Genomic DNA, 16,263 nt, shown 5'->3' on the forward strand with positions numbered 1-16,263 from the left:
GGGGCTCAGGAGGCGTGGGTCCAGAGAGGGAACAGAGGCCGCTCGCAGTGAGAAGCTGCGGTGATGCCTTGTTGGGGGGTAATGTCTTTAGGACGGATGTATTCAGAGTGCCAAAGCTTTTAGGAGACTTCAGATAGAGACTTATTTCACTTGTTCCTTACAAGAAAAATGGCCAAAGTTGGACAACATGTTCTGCCCTAAGCTTCCAAAGCTTGCTCTGTGGGAGGCTGAAGCCACCCACCCACAGTCCCTTCAGTGTGCTGCTTCCAGGACGTCCTCCAAGATAATGTGCCCATTCTGTGCCACCAGTCCCCTCTCCTCAGCCCTAGAACACTGGCACAATGGGTCAGAACTCTTAAAACCAGGCTGTTCTGCCCTGTGGCCCTGGGAGTCAGGGAGCCACAGAGGTTCTGTGAATTCCACCACCAGCAAACAAGGGGCAGCGTGGAGGAGTGGGCACAATGTCTGAGGGGTGAGTGAGGGGCTGGAGTGGGGCTCCCAGGGCAGAGAGAGCAAAGGTCAGAGCACCTCCTTGGTCCTGAGAGGCTGGGGCAGAGTGGCAGTTTGGGTGCTGGGCCGCTCCAGCTGTGCTGCTGCTGCTGCCCTGGCAGCTTTCACGGTGGAAACTTCCCTCCGACAGTTAATTCCAGAAGCAGGGCTCTGCTCTGAGGAAGGGACCCTCCTCCACGTTCATCCCTCACCCCCACTTCCCACTCACCAGCCCAGATCACTGCAGCATCCATGGGCTGCCCCACACCTGGCGGGCCCCACTGCCCCTAACTCCTGAAGATCCCTTCCTTACCGGAGCCTCAAGCCTGGGCCGGCTTTCCCCCAACCCCCCAAAAGTCATGCCCATTCTCTCTGCTAATCCTATAGCGGAGCCCAATCCCACACTCTCCCTAAGACCAGGTCAGTGTCCACTCATTGCCCTGCGGGCTCCTTACCTCATTGAAGTCCATTTCGGAGCCATGAGTGGTATCACACCTTCTGGTACCCCGAGCCCACACTCCTCAAAAGGCCAGGCGGCTCCGTCTCCCCACTCCTCCGCGGCTCAGAGCACGAGGCGCCCGCCACCCTCTCTCCAGAGCTTACCAGCGCCTCTGGGAGTCCTCCCACGTGATCCTGCAGGAGCTGCTGGACCAAGAGCAGCCTCTGCTCGAACCTGTGCCCTACCGGGAGCGGCAGTCCTTCCAGTACAGGCTCGCGTCGCTCTACCTGCACTACCTGGGGCTGCTGCGCCGCTTCGACACCATCTATGACCAGATGGTGCAGCCGCAGAAGCGGCGGCTGCTGCGGCGCCTGCTGGACGGCGTGGCGGGCCGCGTGCTGGAGCTCAAGGACGAGCTGGTGCGCGCCGACCTCTGTGAAAACCCCTGCCTGGACCGCGTGCTGCAGGATCTCAAGCTCACCCCGGTACGTGTGCGCAGCCGCGAAGCCACGCCCCCAGCCTGCTAGCAGCAGGGGAGAGGCGGGGTGGGACCTGCCTTGACCACCTGGGACACAGAGCCATGCCCCGGCCAGCTTGGAGTCGGTTGGGGTAGGGATGGGGCCGACCACCCCCTGCCTACCCGTCACCCCACGGATATCCCTGGTGTTGGGACACCTGCTAGGGAAGGAAGGAAGGCAGAGAAGATCAGAGGATGGAGTTTGGCCTTGTGGGAAGGGCTTCAGGAAGCTTGGCGGTGGGGGTTGTGCATGGAGGTACTTAGGGGTTGGATGAAGTCAGGGTGAGGTCCCCTGCATGACTGGGAAGACCCACAAACCTCAGGGAATTGGTGAGGAGAGTCCTCTAGAGCCTCCTCAAAGTGTGGTCCCTGGACCAGCCGTGTTGACATCACAAGTGAGAAACTCTGCATCCTTAACCCGCTAAATCTGCATCTGCATTTTATCAAGACCCTCCAGTGATCTGTGTGCACGGGCAAGTTCTAGAAGGCTGTTCTAGAGCACAGAGCTTCTGCAGGGCCTCCAGTCAGGCTCAGGGTTCAGTAACTGCTTCATATCCAAGACTGTCTCAAAGTTTCCCCAACCAGCTGCAGAGTGCACTTGGTGGGCGGGCGGCCATGGGGAAGATTCCCCAGGCCCTGCCATTCTGATGTAGTAGTCTGGGGAGGACCTAGGAATCTGCATTTAAGAGCTTCCCAGTTGATTCTGATGCACAACCAGGTTTGAGACCACTGCCACCTACCATGATCCTCCAGAATTCAACTCCAGCCAGAGGATGGGGGCAGAAGAAGAGAGGAATGACTTTTGGGGGCATCTGCCCCATTTAAGTTTCCTACCTCAGGACTCTAAAATGGAGGAAAACAGTGCTGGGGGTGTGTAAGTCCCTGAAAATGGTAATGGATTGGCCAGATGGCTCAGACTTTTGATTCCTGACCTTCCTCCCCCAACATTGCTGCAAAGGCTGACCTGGAGGTTCCAATCCCCAAATACTTCCTGCTGGAGCAGTCACCGCTGTGTGGGAGCGAGGGCTGATACTGGCCAAGATCCTGTCCAGACTGGAACCAGAGTCCTCCCAGAAGGTAAACGGGGTGATGCCCTCCCGGACTCTTCCATACGCCTTCTCCTGAAAGCCTCCAGAATGCAGAGAGGCCCTTCCCTGCCCTCTACGAGAGTGCCCTTTAGGTAATCCCTGGCCTCCTGCAAGGCCATTCTTGTGCTCATGATAACCCTCCAACGCCAAGACAAGACTTGGGCTCCCGGATACTCTGGGAGGATGGTGCCCTGGTGTATCCTTTGATGGCCAGTCTCCCAGCGGCCCACCCCGGATGCAAGCGCTCCCCCATGTGCTCCTGCTCTTTTGCCCCTGCTCTGGCCAGAGCTTTATAGGAATGCACCGGACTGAGGCCATAATTCTAGTGCAAAAGGCAGAGCGGGCCAGGCAAGGCCGGCTTCGAGCCACCTTCATGCGAGAGATTCGAAGAGATGAGGAGCAAGATCGGAGGATTCGGGAGGATGGATGGCACAAGTTCAGTCAGTGCCAAGCAGCTGTCACCATACAGAAGGTAGCCCTAGGTGCCCAGGAGGAGGGCCAGGGTAGAGTCACCTCATTCAGGAAGCCTGCTGGGCTCACCAATTGATCACAGGAGTGCAGGCGCTTGGATTCTGTAGCCCCACAACTATTTATTTATTTATTTATTTATTTAATTTTGAGATGCAGTCTCACTCTGTTGCCCAGGCTGGAATGCAGTGGCATGATCTCAGCTCACTGCAACCTCTGTCTCCTGGGTTCAAGCGATTCTTGTGCTTCAGCCTCCTGAGTAGCCAGGACTACCGTCCCCCGACAATATACCCAGCTAATTTTTGTATTTTTAGTAGAGATGGGTTTCACCATGTTGGCCAGGCCGCTCGCGAACTCCTGACTTCAAGTGATCTACCCACCTCAGCCTCCCAAAGTGCTGGGATTACAGGCATGAGCCACCATGCCCAGTCCCCACGACTAGATTCTAAACCAGTCAGTACTTTAATCAGTCAGGAAGCATGTATCTTACCTGTTTATTATTTAATCTACATCTATATTTTCAAAAGGGTTTGCAGTAGGATACCTTAAAAGTCCCAGAAACAGAAGGATCATTAAAATTAGAGAAGAAAAATCCATAATAGAGTAGCAGAACAGAATAGATGATCACTCCAGAAACTCTTAAGACTGTTGAAAATGAGCCACTAAAATGTATCCTGCTGAGGCTGGAGTATTGCTTGAGCCCTGAGCAATGTAGCAAGACCCCATCTCTTAAAACAAGAAAGGATCCTGAGCCTCCTGGAAACTAAGACAGAGGGAAACTTGATCATGATGAATTAATTTGATAACTGATGTGATCTGAGCATCCCCAAACTCTGCGCCTTCCGGGTCACCTTTTAACATGGAAATAACATAATTTCCATAATTTTATCCCCTGTCCCACCTCACTGCAGAAAGCCCTTCTCTGCCTTAAGGTTCCCCAAGCATTCTTACCATCCTGGTTGTCACACCTCTCCTTTGCTCTGGACAGCCACTCTGCACCTCTCTGGGTCAGCCTCTGCTGTCTGCCTTGGTGTGTGAACATGGCCTCTCCCACCATTCCTTAAAATGCTGCTAACACACGCTGGTGGTAGTGGTTAACAGCTTGACCAGAGACTGGAGGAGCCCCGGGAAAATTCCAGTGCAGGAACAGACCACTTTCTGTTCATGCAGGTGTCGCTGCCCCTAAGGCCACCAGCCCTGCTCTGTCACAGAAACCTCTTGCCACCTTTTCTTTCCAGGAAGTGTTGACCTGGGGCGGGCCTCTTTCTCTCTCAAATCAGTCTCCCACTCCTTCCTCTCTCTCTCTCAAATCCCAATACCTCAAAAACCTCTGCCTCCTAGCCCACTAGAGAAAACTTAGAACTTCCCACCAAAAGATGAAAGCAGGCAACCATCTAGCAAACAATAGTGATTCTATGAAGATATATCATCTGCAAATGGGACAGATTCATGTGTTAGTAATCAGTACACAGAGCATGTCGGTCTGAGGCAGGATGACTGTGTCAATGTCTGACTGAGAAGGAGGTTCTCGACAGCAGGGCTCACAAAGGCAAAGAAGTCAAGAAGGGGGATAGACCCCAAAGATGGAGTCCTACTTCCCCTGTAGACCAAAGCAGGTCATTTTGTGCCTGTTGCCAGACATCAAGAGTACAGAAATATTGCATGCTGGTCTTAGAGTCATCCAGAGCACTGAGAAAAGGAAAAAACGTATGAAGGACCCAGTCATGGCGGGCCTGGCCTGTGGTGGTCACAGGAGTGGGAGGACGAAGCCCAGATGAGAAGTGCAGGAACCAGCCCCAGCTCCTGGAGGTGCCGGGAGGCAGATGGAAAGCAGTGGCTGACCCGGGCCCTGGCTCTGCCCTCCTCTGCCCAGCGTCCCCACCCTCTGGTCCCACTAGCACTCAGTGATCCTGGAGTCTGAAAGTGGTTGGGCCTGGGAGAAAGGGCACAGGTCCAGCTCTGCACAGATAGCGTCTTGGGCCTGGGAGAGGTCATGTCCAGTCTCTGGCCTCAGTTCCCTTGGGTCAAAAATGTAGGATTAACTGAGGAGCTCCACAGTCCCTACAGCGCCAATGTCTATGTGCCTGGGTGGAGTCAGATATTTATTCCAGCTGCTCTGGGGATTCTGAGGAGTGGGTGTAGGGAATGTGTCGGGTGCTTGAGCTCTGATCTGTCCCTCAAAAGAGATAGCAGATTAGGGTGGCGAGGGAAAGGAAGAAATCCCTGGGGGGCCCTGGCCAGTTGGCTTGAGTGCCCACCTGAAACCACCCTGTTCTAGGCTGTTCCTGCTCAGTGTGCACCTGAGCAGACTTCCCCAGGGCTCCTCCCCACCCCACCCGAAATCTCTAGTGTGACCCTCTCAGACCCTCTCTGAGAGACAGGCTGCTGCAGCGTGGAGAGTGTGTGTCCCATGTGTCTCCTACATCCCCCCGCCAGGTATGGAAAGGCTACCTGCAGAGGAAACGCACTCAGCAGGACCGGCGGACAGAGATGGAGTTCATTGGCATGGTGAGCTCAACCTGCCCACCATGGTGGGGCCTGGAACATAGGGCTGGCCAGGGCAGGGCCTCCACCCAAAGCACAGTCTTCTTCCAGCCCCACTTTGCCCACGGTGCTCTCCACTCAGGCCGGGTGGAGAGCCTGGGAGAGAAAGAGGCAGAAGGACAGGAAAGCCCCCAGGCCATATCCCTTCATACCCTTCTTCCTGTAGAGATCTGGCCCCTGGCAGCAGCTCACCTGTGAGTCCAGGAGGGGTATTGTGTAGAGCATCCTGGACCCCACGTTCCCACCCCCAGCTGGAAGGAGGGGCTACAGGGGTGGACCCCCAGAGGGAAGAGGCCACAAAGCCAGCAGGGGCACCCACACTGCCCCCCCAAGCCTCTGGTAGCCACAGGGAAACACCAGGGACTGTGTTGGGGTAGGGACACACTCCCCAAACCACGCCTTTCTAGGTCGTGTGCCTGTGTGCATACATGTGTGCCTGGCCAAAGTGAGTAGGCCTGGCTCCTTGAATCTGTCTATCCCCTGTTCTCTGTCCTCTCACCCAGCTGATCTCCACTGACTTAGGAAAGGCAGGCGGAGACTGGAGGGGTGGCCGGAGCATGCTCCCTGAGGGAAGGGCTTTGCCCTGGGCAGATCCTGTGGAGGCCTGGCTGCCAGAAGGAGCTGGGGAGGGGGCTGGGCTGGGGATTGGAGGGACGGGAGGGAAGGGAGCCTTCCCAGGTCTGGTGACATCTTGGCAGGCTGGGAGGCTAGCACTGGAGGTTTGGGGCCTTGGGAGGAAGGAGGGGCCAGGGGCTGCTGTGTGGGAGTGGAGGTCAGAGACTTGTTGAGGGGCCAGAGGGCTGGACCCCCAGGAGATGAGAGCTGGCTGAAAGAGGCAGGGCTTGGTTTCAGCAGGGAGGGGTCCGTGCACAGCAGTGGGTGAGGAATGAGCCTGGCCGCCCGGGCCTATCAACAGTGTGAGCTCAGCGTTTTCAGTAATTGTCTCTGCGCAGAGTGATATTTAAAATACATTTGGGAGCCAATGAGGCGGGAAAGTGGCTGCAAAAGCGGCTGCCAACTCGGCCGCGGGGCGGGGGTGCAGGCGTGGGCTGGGGCCGGAGGCTCCAGGGGAGGGTGTGCTGGGGAAATCGGGCAGGGGCCAGTCCGGATGCATCTAGCAAACTCATTATTAGAGTAATCTACACAGACGAATTCGGCTCCAAACACAGTTTCTTCCAATGCAGGCATGCCCGTTGTTCCGTGTGGGTGTGTGTGCGAGGCCTTGCATGAGCGTCGTGTTGGGGAAGGAGCGTGTACAGGCGTGTGTGCCCGAGGCTGGTGGCTGCATCCAGACTGGATGCTGGGTCCTCCCACTCCTGAGCCCCTCAACCTCTCTTCCACTCCCCAGCTCCCCTCACCCAACCAGGTAGAGCACCTGAGCATCATCTCCCGGGCCTGCCTCTGGGAGGATGTCCGGAGGCTCCGCCAGGTAGAGAAGGAAGAGGAATTCCAGGCGGCAATGGTGAAGGCCCATGATTCTCTGGCAGAGACAGAGGGGCCTGACATGAAGGAGAAGATGAAGGAGCAAATCCGACAGTGGTTTATCCAGTGCCAGTCAGTGTCCTCAGCTGACCCTACCCTGGTCCTTCATTCCCTTCACTCAGGGTCCCTCAGGGCTGCTCCTGCTCCATCCCCCACATGGGTTCTGCCTTCTAGTCCAGATTGGCCCTTTTCTCCTCTACCCCCAGGTCCCCAACACACTGCTGACCCTGTTGGTTTCAACAACCTTGGGCCCCCAGTGTACAGGACCATCTCCACACCTGACTTCCCATTTCCACAAGGGAGAGAAAGTGCCAGAATAGGGTGGGGAAAGCACCCATGGATGCCCCCTGAGTGATCTGTCCTCTTGTTTGTAACAATCCATTCCTCCCCTGTCTCCCTCTGTCTCCCCTGGTCCTTTACTTTTCTCTGGCGTTCTCCATCCATCCACCCACCCTTTTATCCACCTCTCCATCTACCTATCCATCCATCTGTCATCCACTCACCCTTCTACCCAGCTCACTCTCTATCTATCTGTCTATCTATCTATCTATCTATCTATCTATCTATCTATCCATCCATCCATCTATCCATCCATCAACCCACCCACTCTTCTACCTACCTCTCCATCTCCCCATCCATCCATCCACCCATCTACCCATCTACCCACCTCTCTATCTATCCTTCCATCTGTCGATCTGCCCATCTATCCACCCACCCTTCTACCCACCTCTCCATCTATCTACCCAAGCATCTGCCCATCTACCCACCCACCCTTCTACCCACCTCTCCATCTATCCATCTGTCCATCCACCCACCCACCTACCCACCTCTCCATCTCCCCATCCATCCATCCATCTATCCATCCATGCACGCATCTACCCACCCTTCTACCCACCTCTCTGTCTATCCTTCCATCTGTCCATCCACCCACCCTTCTACCCATCACTCCATCTATCCACCCATGCATCTGTCCATCTACCCACCCACCCTTCTACCCACCTCTCTATCTGTCTATCCATCCATCTGTCCATCCACCCACCCTTCTACCCACCTCTCCATCTATCCATCTGTCCATCCACCCACCCACCTACCCACCTCTCCATCTCCCCATCCATCCATCCATCTATCCATCCATCCACGCATCCACCCACCCTTCTACCCACCTCTCTATCTGTCTATCCATCCATCTGTCCATCCACCCACCCTTCTACCCACCTCTCTGTCTACCTATCCATCCATCCATTCATCTATTCATCTTTCTGTTCAATCATCTTATGTTCACTTAGCGATCTTACTGGCCGGTTCCCTGATTATCCAGATGCATCTTCAGGTGGATCCTACTCAATCTTTGCAGACAAAACTCCAGAACAGGTACCCTGTTGGAGGTGAGGCAGACGGTTTTTTTGTGGCAGGTGGAGTCTGAGGCTACAGAGAATAGTGAGTGGGGTGGAGTAGGGAGTCAGCCTCAATGGAGGCAGAGGTGGCTGGCGGAAATGCAAGCAGCTAGAAAGACGGCATGGGGAAGAGGAGCAAGGAGCAGCTGTGGCTGGAGCAGGCATTGTGACTGGGAAAGGAAGGATGTCTGGGTAGACTGCAGTGGCTCCAGATCCCATGGCCAGGAGAAAACAGTGGCTCTGACCAGAATGCTCCTTCTTGGGCACCCTTTCTCCCTGGACCCCAGTGGAGTCTCTGCATGCTCAGCTGTCCCGACCCCATCAGTTACTCTAGGCCTAGGGAATCCTTGGTTCACCCCAGTCGCAGGCCCTGGGCCTGAGAGATCTCCAGCTTTCTTCTGTAAAATCCAGGGCTCTCTTTTTTTTTTTTTTTTTTTTTTTGAGGTGGAGTCTCGCTCTGTCGCCCAGGCTGGAGTGCAGTGGCGCAATCTCGGCTCACTGCAAGCTCCGCCTCCCGGGTTCACGCCATTCTCCTGCCTCAGCCTCCCAAGTAGCTGGGACTACAGGCGCCCGCCACCTCGCCCGGCTAGTTTTTTGTATTTTTAGTAGAGACGGGGTTTCACCATGTTAGCCAGGATGGTCTCGATCTCCTGACCTCGTGATCCGCCCGTCTCGGCCTCCCAAAGTGCTGGGATTACAGGCTTGCAGGGCTCTCTTTTATAAAATCCCCTTGATCTTCTCTGAAATGTCTTGTGTCATTGGTCACAGGTGAGAATGGAACTGGAAATGCAGGTCCAAGAGAACAAAAAAAAGGAACAAGAGAAGAACAAGGAAAAAGGAAAGGATGAAAAAAAGAAGAATAAGAAAGGAAAGGAAGAAAAGGCCAAGAAGGGGGTAAGATACCTCCCGAATGCATGGCGTGAGGGACAGGGAGGAGCAAGGTGTGGGGGAACTCGTGGTAGGAAGATGGGTTCAGGTAAGGTTAGGGCCAGAGTGTGTGCTAGGTAGAGGTGATGAAGTCAAGGTCAAAGGATGTTTATATTCTAGGAAGTGGACGCAGTGCTGCAAGTGTTGCCATCCAAATGTATCCCTATGATCAGTGCCGGGCATGAGGAATACTTAAGTAAGAGGGGAGACGGCTGGGGAAGAGTGTCTGTGCTTTGTGGGACCTGGGGCCCTGGGTCCTGGAGAAAGTGGGCATCTGCCACATGGACCATGAAGTGGCAGTGTGGGTGTGTAGGCAAAGGGGACAATACCAAATGAGGAGAGGGAGGTATGGTGTGATTCTTTGGGTGGGGGCGTTATAGGTTTGGGTCTGAATCCTGTGGCCACAGGTCTTGGGGTCAAGTCTATCTGCCATCTGGGTAGAAACAATGCCAGGCTGGTGGGTGGGGACAGAGTAACCAGCCAGGGCCTGGCTCCTGACCTGTGTGCACACATGTGTCTGTGTACGCACATATGTGTGCATGTGCTTATGCACACGTGCATGCATGTGTGTATACACCCGGGACTCTGACCTTCACACATCCATCCACTCTCTGCGGTCAGATACATGGAAGAACCAGTGTGAGAGCATACACCCCAGTCAGAATTATGACTCCGAGACCCTCCGGGAGGAGAAGAGGAAGGAGGTGGAGCTGGAGATCCGGATACAGGTGTGAGCGCAGGGTCAGGGCTTCCCTGCAGGCCACTACCCTGTACCCTCCCCCACGACCCACACTTCCAGCCAGATTCAGGCTCCTCCCCAGCCATTTCTCTGCATCTTTCTTGTCCTGAACACCCAACCCCAGGCCCCAGCTCATCATCTGTAGACTTTGCTGCCTCCATGCATGGTCCTAGCTCCACCTGCTGCCCACGTCAGTTCCCACCTTCCTCTGCCTCCCCCTGGTCTCGCTTTCTCTGGAGCAGGGATGTGGAGGGTATGGGTGGGACTCGGAGCCAGGGTGTCCACACCCCACCACCATCCTCAGGAACCCTCTGACGACGTGTCCCACCCATGCCGTGGGCTTCAGGAGTGTTCAATCATGTGGTCTTTCACGAAACCCATGAGGAAAATGCCATGGTTTTCCTGATGGTATACATGGGAAGCTGAGGCTAAGCAGTTATGCAACCGTTTAGGTCACAGAGACCTCAGTGGAGGGGATGTTGGGCTTGAATTCCATCTGGGGGCTTCTCGGCACATTGAAGGCTGTTAAGAGCGGGGCTCCTGGGAGAACAGGAAGAGGATTAGGACTGGGTGTGAACAGGTGCTGGGAGGGAGGGAGGAACGCAGAGAAATGTGTGGGAAGGGCTGTCCCTGCTGCCTTCATCAGGCTCACTGGGCTCTTCTGTAAGGCTCCTCCCCTCCTTCCTATCCCTGCCTGCCTGCTCCTCTCCCACCTGTCCTCCCAGCCCCAGGCCACCCAGCCACACCTCAGCTGTCTCCCCTAGGTGGATGAGCTGATGCGTCAGGAGCTGAGGAACCTCCGTCTGGTTGTGGACAAGGAGGAAGAAAGACCCTTGAGGGCTCCAAAGGCAAGATGACGGGCTGGGACTGGGCAGGGGAGGGCACACAGTGGAGGCAAGGAACAGGGCACAATGACCTATGTGCTTGTTTCCAACCAGAAAACACCTGGGAAGAAAACTGGGAAAAAGAAGGAAAAAGATCTGACCCCAAACAGGTAGCAGAGCCTGTCATGCCCACTTTGCATGGTGGTGGTGGTGGAGCAAGTCCCAGTCCAGGACAGGTCCTGCCTCTGCTGCTGTGAGACCTTGGGAAAGTCGCTTTCCCTCTCTGACTCCCTGACCTTGTTCACCAAGTACCTGCCCTGCCAAACTCACATTTGCAAAGGCACAAGAAAGGGCTCTGTACATGAAATGCAGAGCGAGATCTCAATGGAGTTTATAATCAGGTCATTGCTCTCCACTTCCAGATCCTCCCTCCAACCTTTGCCTTAACCACCTCTGTCTCTGCCAAAGCCATTTCCCCGTGGACTTCCCACTCTAGGGCATTAAGGGACTCGTCAGTGGTCCCTTCCTGCTGACTTATCTGGTAAAGAGAGCACACAAGCACCTTGACGTCAGCTGCTTGAATTTAATGGCTGTCTCTCCCAGGAGCACTCACGTCTTAAATGTAGTTTCTAAGAAGAGGGCAATGCTTAACTCAAATGACCGGATTTCTAATGGTGGATCTTTGGCCAGGAGGCAGACTGACGAGTGTCACAGAGGCCCCTGTCACCCTCACACCGCTCTTACAGAGCACCCACTGGGGGAGGCTTGCCTCCTAGGACAGTGATTTGGTGCCATACCTGATTCTGCCTGTTTGCAGGCACTGTAGATATTTTTGACCACAGAATGCTGGGCAGGAGAACCACTGATCCCCTGTCTTCATGACAACAGCCCCCCATCTCTGCCTCCACTTCCCTGTGTTCTCACTTGCTAACGTCCCTTGTGGTGGTGGGGGTCTTCCTGTGCCATCCTCTGCCAGGTCTGTGGAGTCTCTGTATGAAGAGCTTGTTATTTCTGGACTTCTAAGGAAGAGTGAGTCAGTAGCATTGAAAGACTACGTAGGTGAGACCCCTCCCAGAATGCCTGCTCCCAGTCTGTGGCCAGGTGCCAAAGCTCCCCTATCCCCCACCCACTGGCCCCGCCTTCCCTGTGGCTGATTGCCTGATTGCCACTCGGAGAGGGTGCCTCTCACTCAGTGGCTGCCTATCACCACAGGTGACTTCCTCTATCTTGGATCCGCTCTGAGTTTGGCAAAGAAGTTGCCCATGCCATCCCTGTTTGACATACGACAGAATGTGGCTTTGTATGCGGTCCTTCGGCTTGGTAAGAGGCCCTGGGGGTGTGAGGAGCCAGCTCTGGGCAGGCAACCCTCGGGGTCAGGGCTGGGGTCAGGGTAGGGTGGCTGAGGTGGGCATGTACAGCCTGAGCCTCCAAGCCCCAGGTCCTCCTGCCCTGCCCTGCCCAGGCCCTGCTGGAGGTCACACCCAGATTGGGCCACCCCAGAAATCAGGTGGGCCCCTGACCTGCTGAAGAGCTCACACTGCCAGCACCTTACTCAATCCCAAGGGACAACCCAGCATCTGTCCTGCTGCCAGAAGACCCCCAGCCCTACACCCCTGGAGCTGAAGAGCTTTCTGAAGTGGTTTATTCTGTGCCTTTTTTTTTTTTTTTTTTTTTTTTTTGAGATAAGAGTCTCCCTCTGTTGCCCAGGCTGGAGTGCAGTGGCACAATCTCAGCTCATGGCAACCTCTGCCTCCCATGTCCCATACCTTTCAGTTCCACCACTCATAATCCAGGAGTGGAAGCAGATGGAAGGGAAAACAGAAAGGGCATTAGTCGGGGTAGCAGGCTCCCTCCCAGTCCCATGTACAGCTCCTCATACTGGAGACTCCTAAGCCATTCAAAATCTCCTGCTGCCACTCCCGGCTCCCAGGCCTAGGGGACTAGGCAACCTGGTGGTATTGGGGAAGGTAGTATGCCCAGTGATCTGCACCTCCTCTCCCAGCCCCAGGTCCTTGGCCTGACCTTACACAGAGTCATCTCCAGCCCTGACTCCTGCTGCTGACCTGACACCTGGCTCTGGCCCATTTCCTTGCTCTCAGGCTCCCCGGATATCCATGCCATGGCCCCGCTCATCCGCTCCATCCTCCTGGTGGGCCCCTCTGGCATGGGGAAGAAGATGCTGGTCAAGGCAGTGTGCACAGAAACTGGCGCCAACCTGTTCGACCTGTCACCGGGCAACCTGCTGGGCAAATATCCTGGCAGGAATGGGGCACAGATGATGGTGCATATAGTCTTTAAGGTCCGGAGCCCCCAGCTTTTGGCATTTATGGTTCTCAGACCTGTGGCAACAAAGGAGGGTGGGCTTTGAGATCATGTCACCCATCAGCCTACTGGGTATGATTTCAGGTGCTGAACTGGTGAGGTCTCCCTACCAACCCGGGCTAGGAGCTTGGGGTCCCCCTGCAGCCCCTGTGGCGGGGGAATGAAGGGAAAGGGGAGGACATAGAGCAACTGCTTTTCATGGTGGGATGAGGCTGAATATGCAGCCCCCCATGGGGGCAGTGACTCAGTTTACCCTGAGGTGTGAGGTATGTGCAGCAGCAGGCTGGGAGGTGGGACTGGCAGGTGTGGGGAGTGGAGACTGGGCTCCAAGGTCAGCCCCTGCTCAAGGCCAGCCTTCATCCTGGCTTCTGACCAGCAGGGACATGACCCTTCTCCAGAAACATCTAATGTCTGATTTCTACTCTCCAACCCATCCAGGTAGCCCGACTCCTACAGCCCTCTGTGATTTGGATTGGAAATGCTGAGAAGAATTTCTATAAGAAGATCCCCAGAGAAGACAGGGAGGTGAGGGACCGTGGACGTGAAGGTCATGTGGGCAGGTGGCGTGAGCTGGGGCTGGGCTGGAAGGCCTGGGCTTGTTCAAGTCACTCCAAACCCCACCCACTGGGGCCTTGCACATGCCCCTCTACTCCTCACACCTAGTTTCCTTGTCTCAAAGCAGGATGGGCAACCTCCTCATCCTGCTAGGGCTGAGGTGAGGCTGAGGGTGGGGTGGGCTCTGAGAACTTGGGAGCCCTGTACACTGGGCCACCATGCCCCAGCCCCACCACTCCTCCCTCTTCCCCTGTAGCAGATGGACCCAAAGCGGATAAAGAAGGACCTCACCAAGGCCTTGCGGCTGCTGACTCCTGGAGACCGTGTGATGCTGATTGGAACAACCTCCCAGCCGCAGCTGGCTGAGATTCGGGGGCTGTGCCGGGTCTATGAGCGGATCCTCTTCATGCCCCGGCCTGACTACGCGTCCCGCTATGGTGAGGCCTGGGGACACGGGGATGGCTGCCCCTACCAAAGCCTGCCCACCTCCTGCCCCATACCCCACTGCTGCTGCAAGCCCTCACCCCCACAGCCAGATCTTCTGGAAGGGCTGCTGGACAAGCAGCCCAGTAGCCTGGGTCCTGGCTTCGGCTCTGTGGACACAAGCAGGTGGTTTATGTCTTCCGAGGCTCTGCTTGCTCGGGTTGAGTTGGGAGGATGACCCTTGCCTAGCTTGAGATCCGGTACCTTCCCTGGGGAAGGGGAGCTGATGGATGTGGAGCTGCTCCCCGAAGCACAAAGCTCCTTCCAGATCCAGGTGGGGGCTGCTCAGGCCTTGTTGCCCCTCCCTGGTGCCCACTGCCCCTCCAAGCCCCATGTCCTCCGCATGCCTGCAGTGCTCTGGAAGCGTATGATAGAGGCCCGGGGCGTCCAGCCAACCCAGCACTTGGACATCAGTGCCCTAGCCAAGGTCTCCGATGGCTACACGCCAGGTCACATTCTCCAAGCCATCCAATCGGTGCTGAGTGAGCGGCGGTTCCTGCAACTGTCCAAGAGGCCCCTGGTGGCCTGTGAGTTCCTGGGACAACTGGCAAAGCTGGATCCAGTATACAGGGAGGAGGAGGAGTCCCTGAAGGTGAGGTGGCAGGGCCAGGGGCTGTGGGTAAGCAGCACCCTTGGGGAGTCAGCCCCCTGAAGCACACCTCGGACCCCTCCCTCTGCTCCCACAAATTACCAGAAGACAATTGGTGGAAACATGTGTGGAGCTCAGCTGGGAAGGGAGCAGGAAATCACCAGGAAATGCATTTGGGGCCATCCCACCTCGTTTCCCTGAGGGTGGGAGCTTGCAAGGACCACCGAGGTATCAGGAGCCCTTTGTGAGTTCTGGTAATAGCTGCCACCCACCTTTCCCACCCCAGAGTCAGTGTACCCGCCAAGGATGGCCTTGGGAGCACAGGAGAGAGGGCTGCAGGTGTGGAGGGAAGAGGGCTTGCCCCCTAAGAATGGCTGACATCGCCGTACCGGAAGGATTTGGTGGGGAGCAAGGGAAACCTCAGCCCTAAAAGGACCCCCGAACCCAGGGGAAGAGGAGAAGAGGCTGCTGAGGAAACAATCTGTAAAAAGGGGAGGGGTGAGGTGAGGATGGGTCCGAGGGCCTTACCACTCCTGTGCCCACCAACCCAGGACTGGTACTTCAAGACCCCACTGGGCAAGAAGAGCGTGAAACACAGGATGGACCAGTTGGAGGCTGAGGAGGCCAAGCTGGCCAAGGAGAAGAAGAAAAGAAAGTGATGGCTAAGGCTTGTGGGCACCTGAGATTAGTGGCGTGGAACAGAGCAGTGGCCCAAGGGTAAAGGGATGGGGCAGAGGCATAAATGCCCAGATGACTTGGGGACAAACTCTTCTGGTCCATCCATGTCCGTGTCTTCCCACCCCTCCCTCTGTGTCCCCACCAGTGCCTGGCCCTGTATAGCCCCTACCTCTCTCCTGGGCCCTGGCCCTTGCCAGCTCACTGCCGCCTCCCTGCTCTGGCTCCCAGATCCCTGTCCTCAGCCCCCACTTCCAGGTCTTCATCTCCTTGTCATTGTCCTATCCTGGCTCCCTGACTCTCTTCCTCCTTGAGGCATTTAAGGGAGAAAAAATAGGAAGAGGAGAGAGGGAAAGAGGAGAGAGGGGAGAAGGAAGGTCTGCAGTCAGAAAAAGCACAGGTCTGGAAGTGAACTGTCCCTGGTTCTAAACCCACTTGGCACTAACTCCCTGTGTGACCTGGAGAGTGCTTTCCTGTCTCTGGGCCTCAGTTTCCTTACTTATAAAGCAAAGAGAGACTGGACCAGGAATTTCTAAGGTCCCTGTTACCCTAGGGTTTGACTATTCTAGCAAAAGTGGCTGGGAAGTCAGGGCAGGGAGGGTGCTTGGGCAGTGGTGGGGGCAGGATGGGAAGCAGGGCTCAGCAAGGCTGTGGGGAGGTGGTGGGGCTTTGTGACCAGGGCAAGGGCTGCTGGTAGACCCAATGCTGCAGTGGACATGGGAGTGCAG

The 16,263-nt window shown here is 55.9% G+C and overlaps 1 protein-coding gene across 1 annotated transcript; it reads left to right on the forward strand.

The window, feature by feature from the left end:
* The first annotated feature begins 385 nt into the window (after positions 1-385).
* Positions 386-15,626, forward strand: IQCA1L (IQ motif containing with AAA domain 1 like). Its single transcript, XM_033192411.1, is given in 20 exon segments — positions 386-472; positions 1,086-1,413; positions 2,404-2,446; positions 2,449-2,522; positions 2,820-3,005; positions 5,438-5,509; positions 6,894-7,099; positions 8,314-8,398; positions 9,190-9,315; positions 9,469-9,544; positions 9,970-10,076; positions 10,852-10,935; positions 11,026-11,081; positions 11,888-11,970; positions 12,124-12,231; positions 13,011-13,210; positions 13,672-13,758; positions 14,048-14,225; positions 14,625-14,863; positions 15,412-15,626. Coding segments are annotated over 20 exon segments (2,457 nt in total). The 5' UTR covers positions 386-461; the 3' UTR covers positions 15,520-15,626.
* Positions 15,627-16,263: the final 637 nt, after the last annotated feature.

This window comes from Trachypithecus francoisi, unplaced genomic scaffold, assembly GCF_009764315.1.
Source record: "Trachypithecus francoisi isolate TF-2019V2 unplaced genomic scaffold, Tfra_2.0 Lachesis_group4, whole genome shotgun sequence".
Classification (NCBI taxonomy): Eukaryota; Metazoa; Chordata; class Mammalia; order Primates; family Cercopithecidae; genus Trachypithecus; species Trachypithecus francoisi.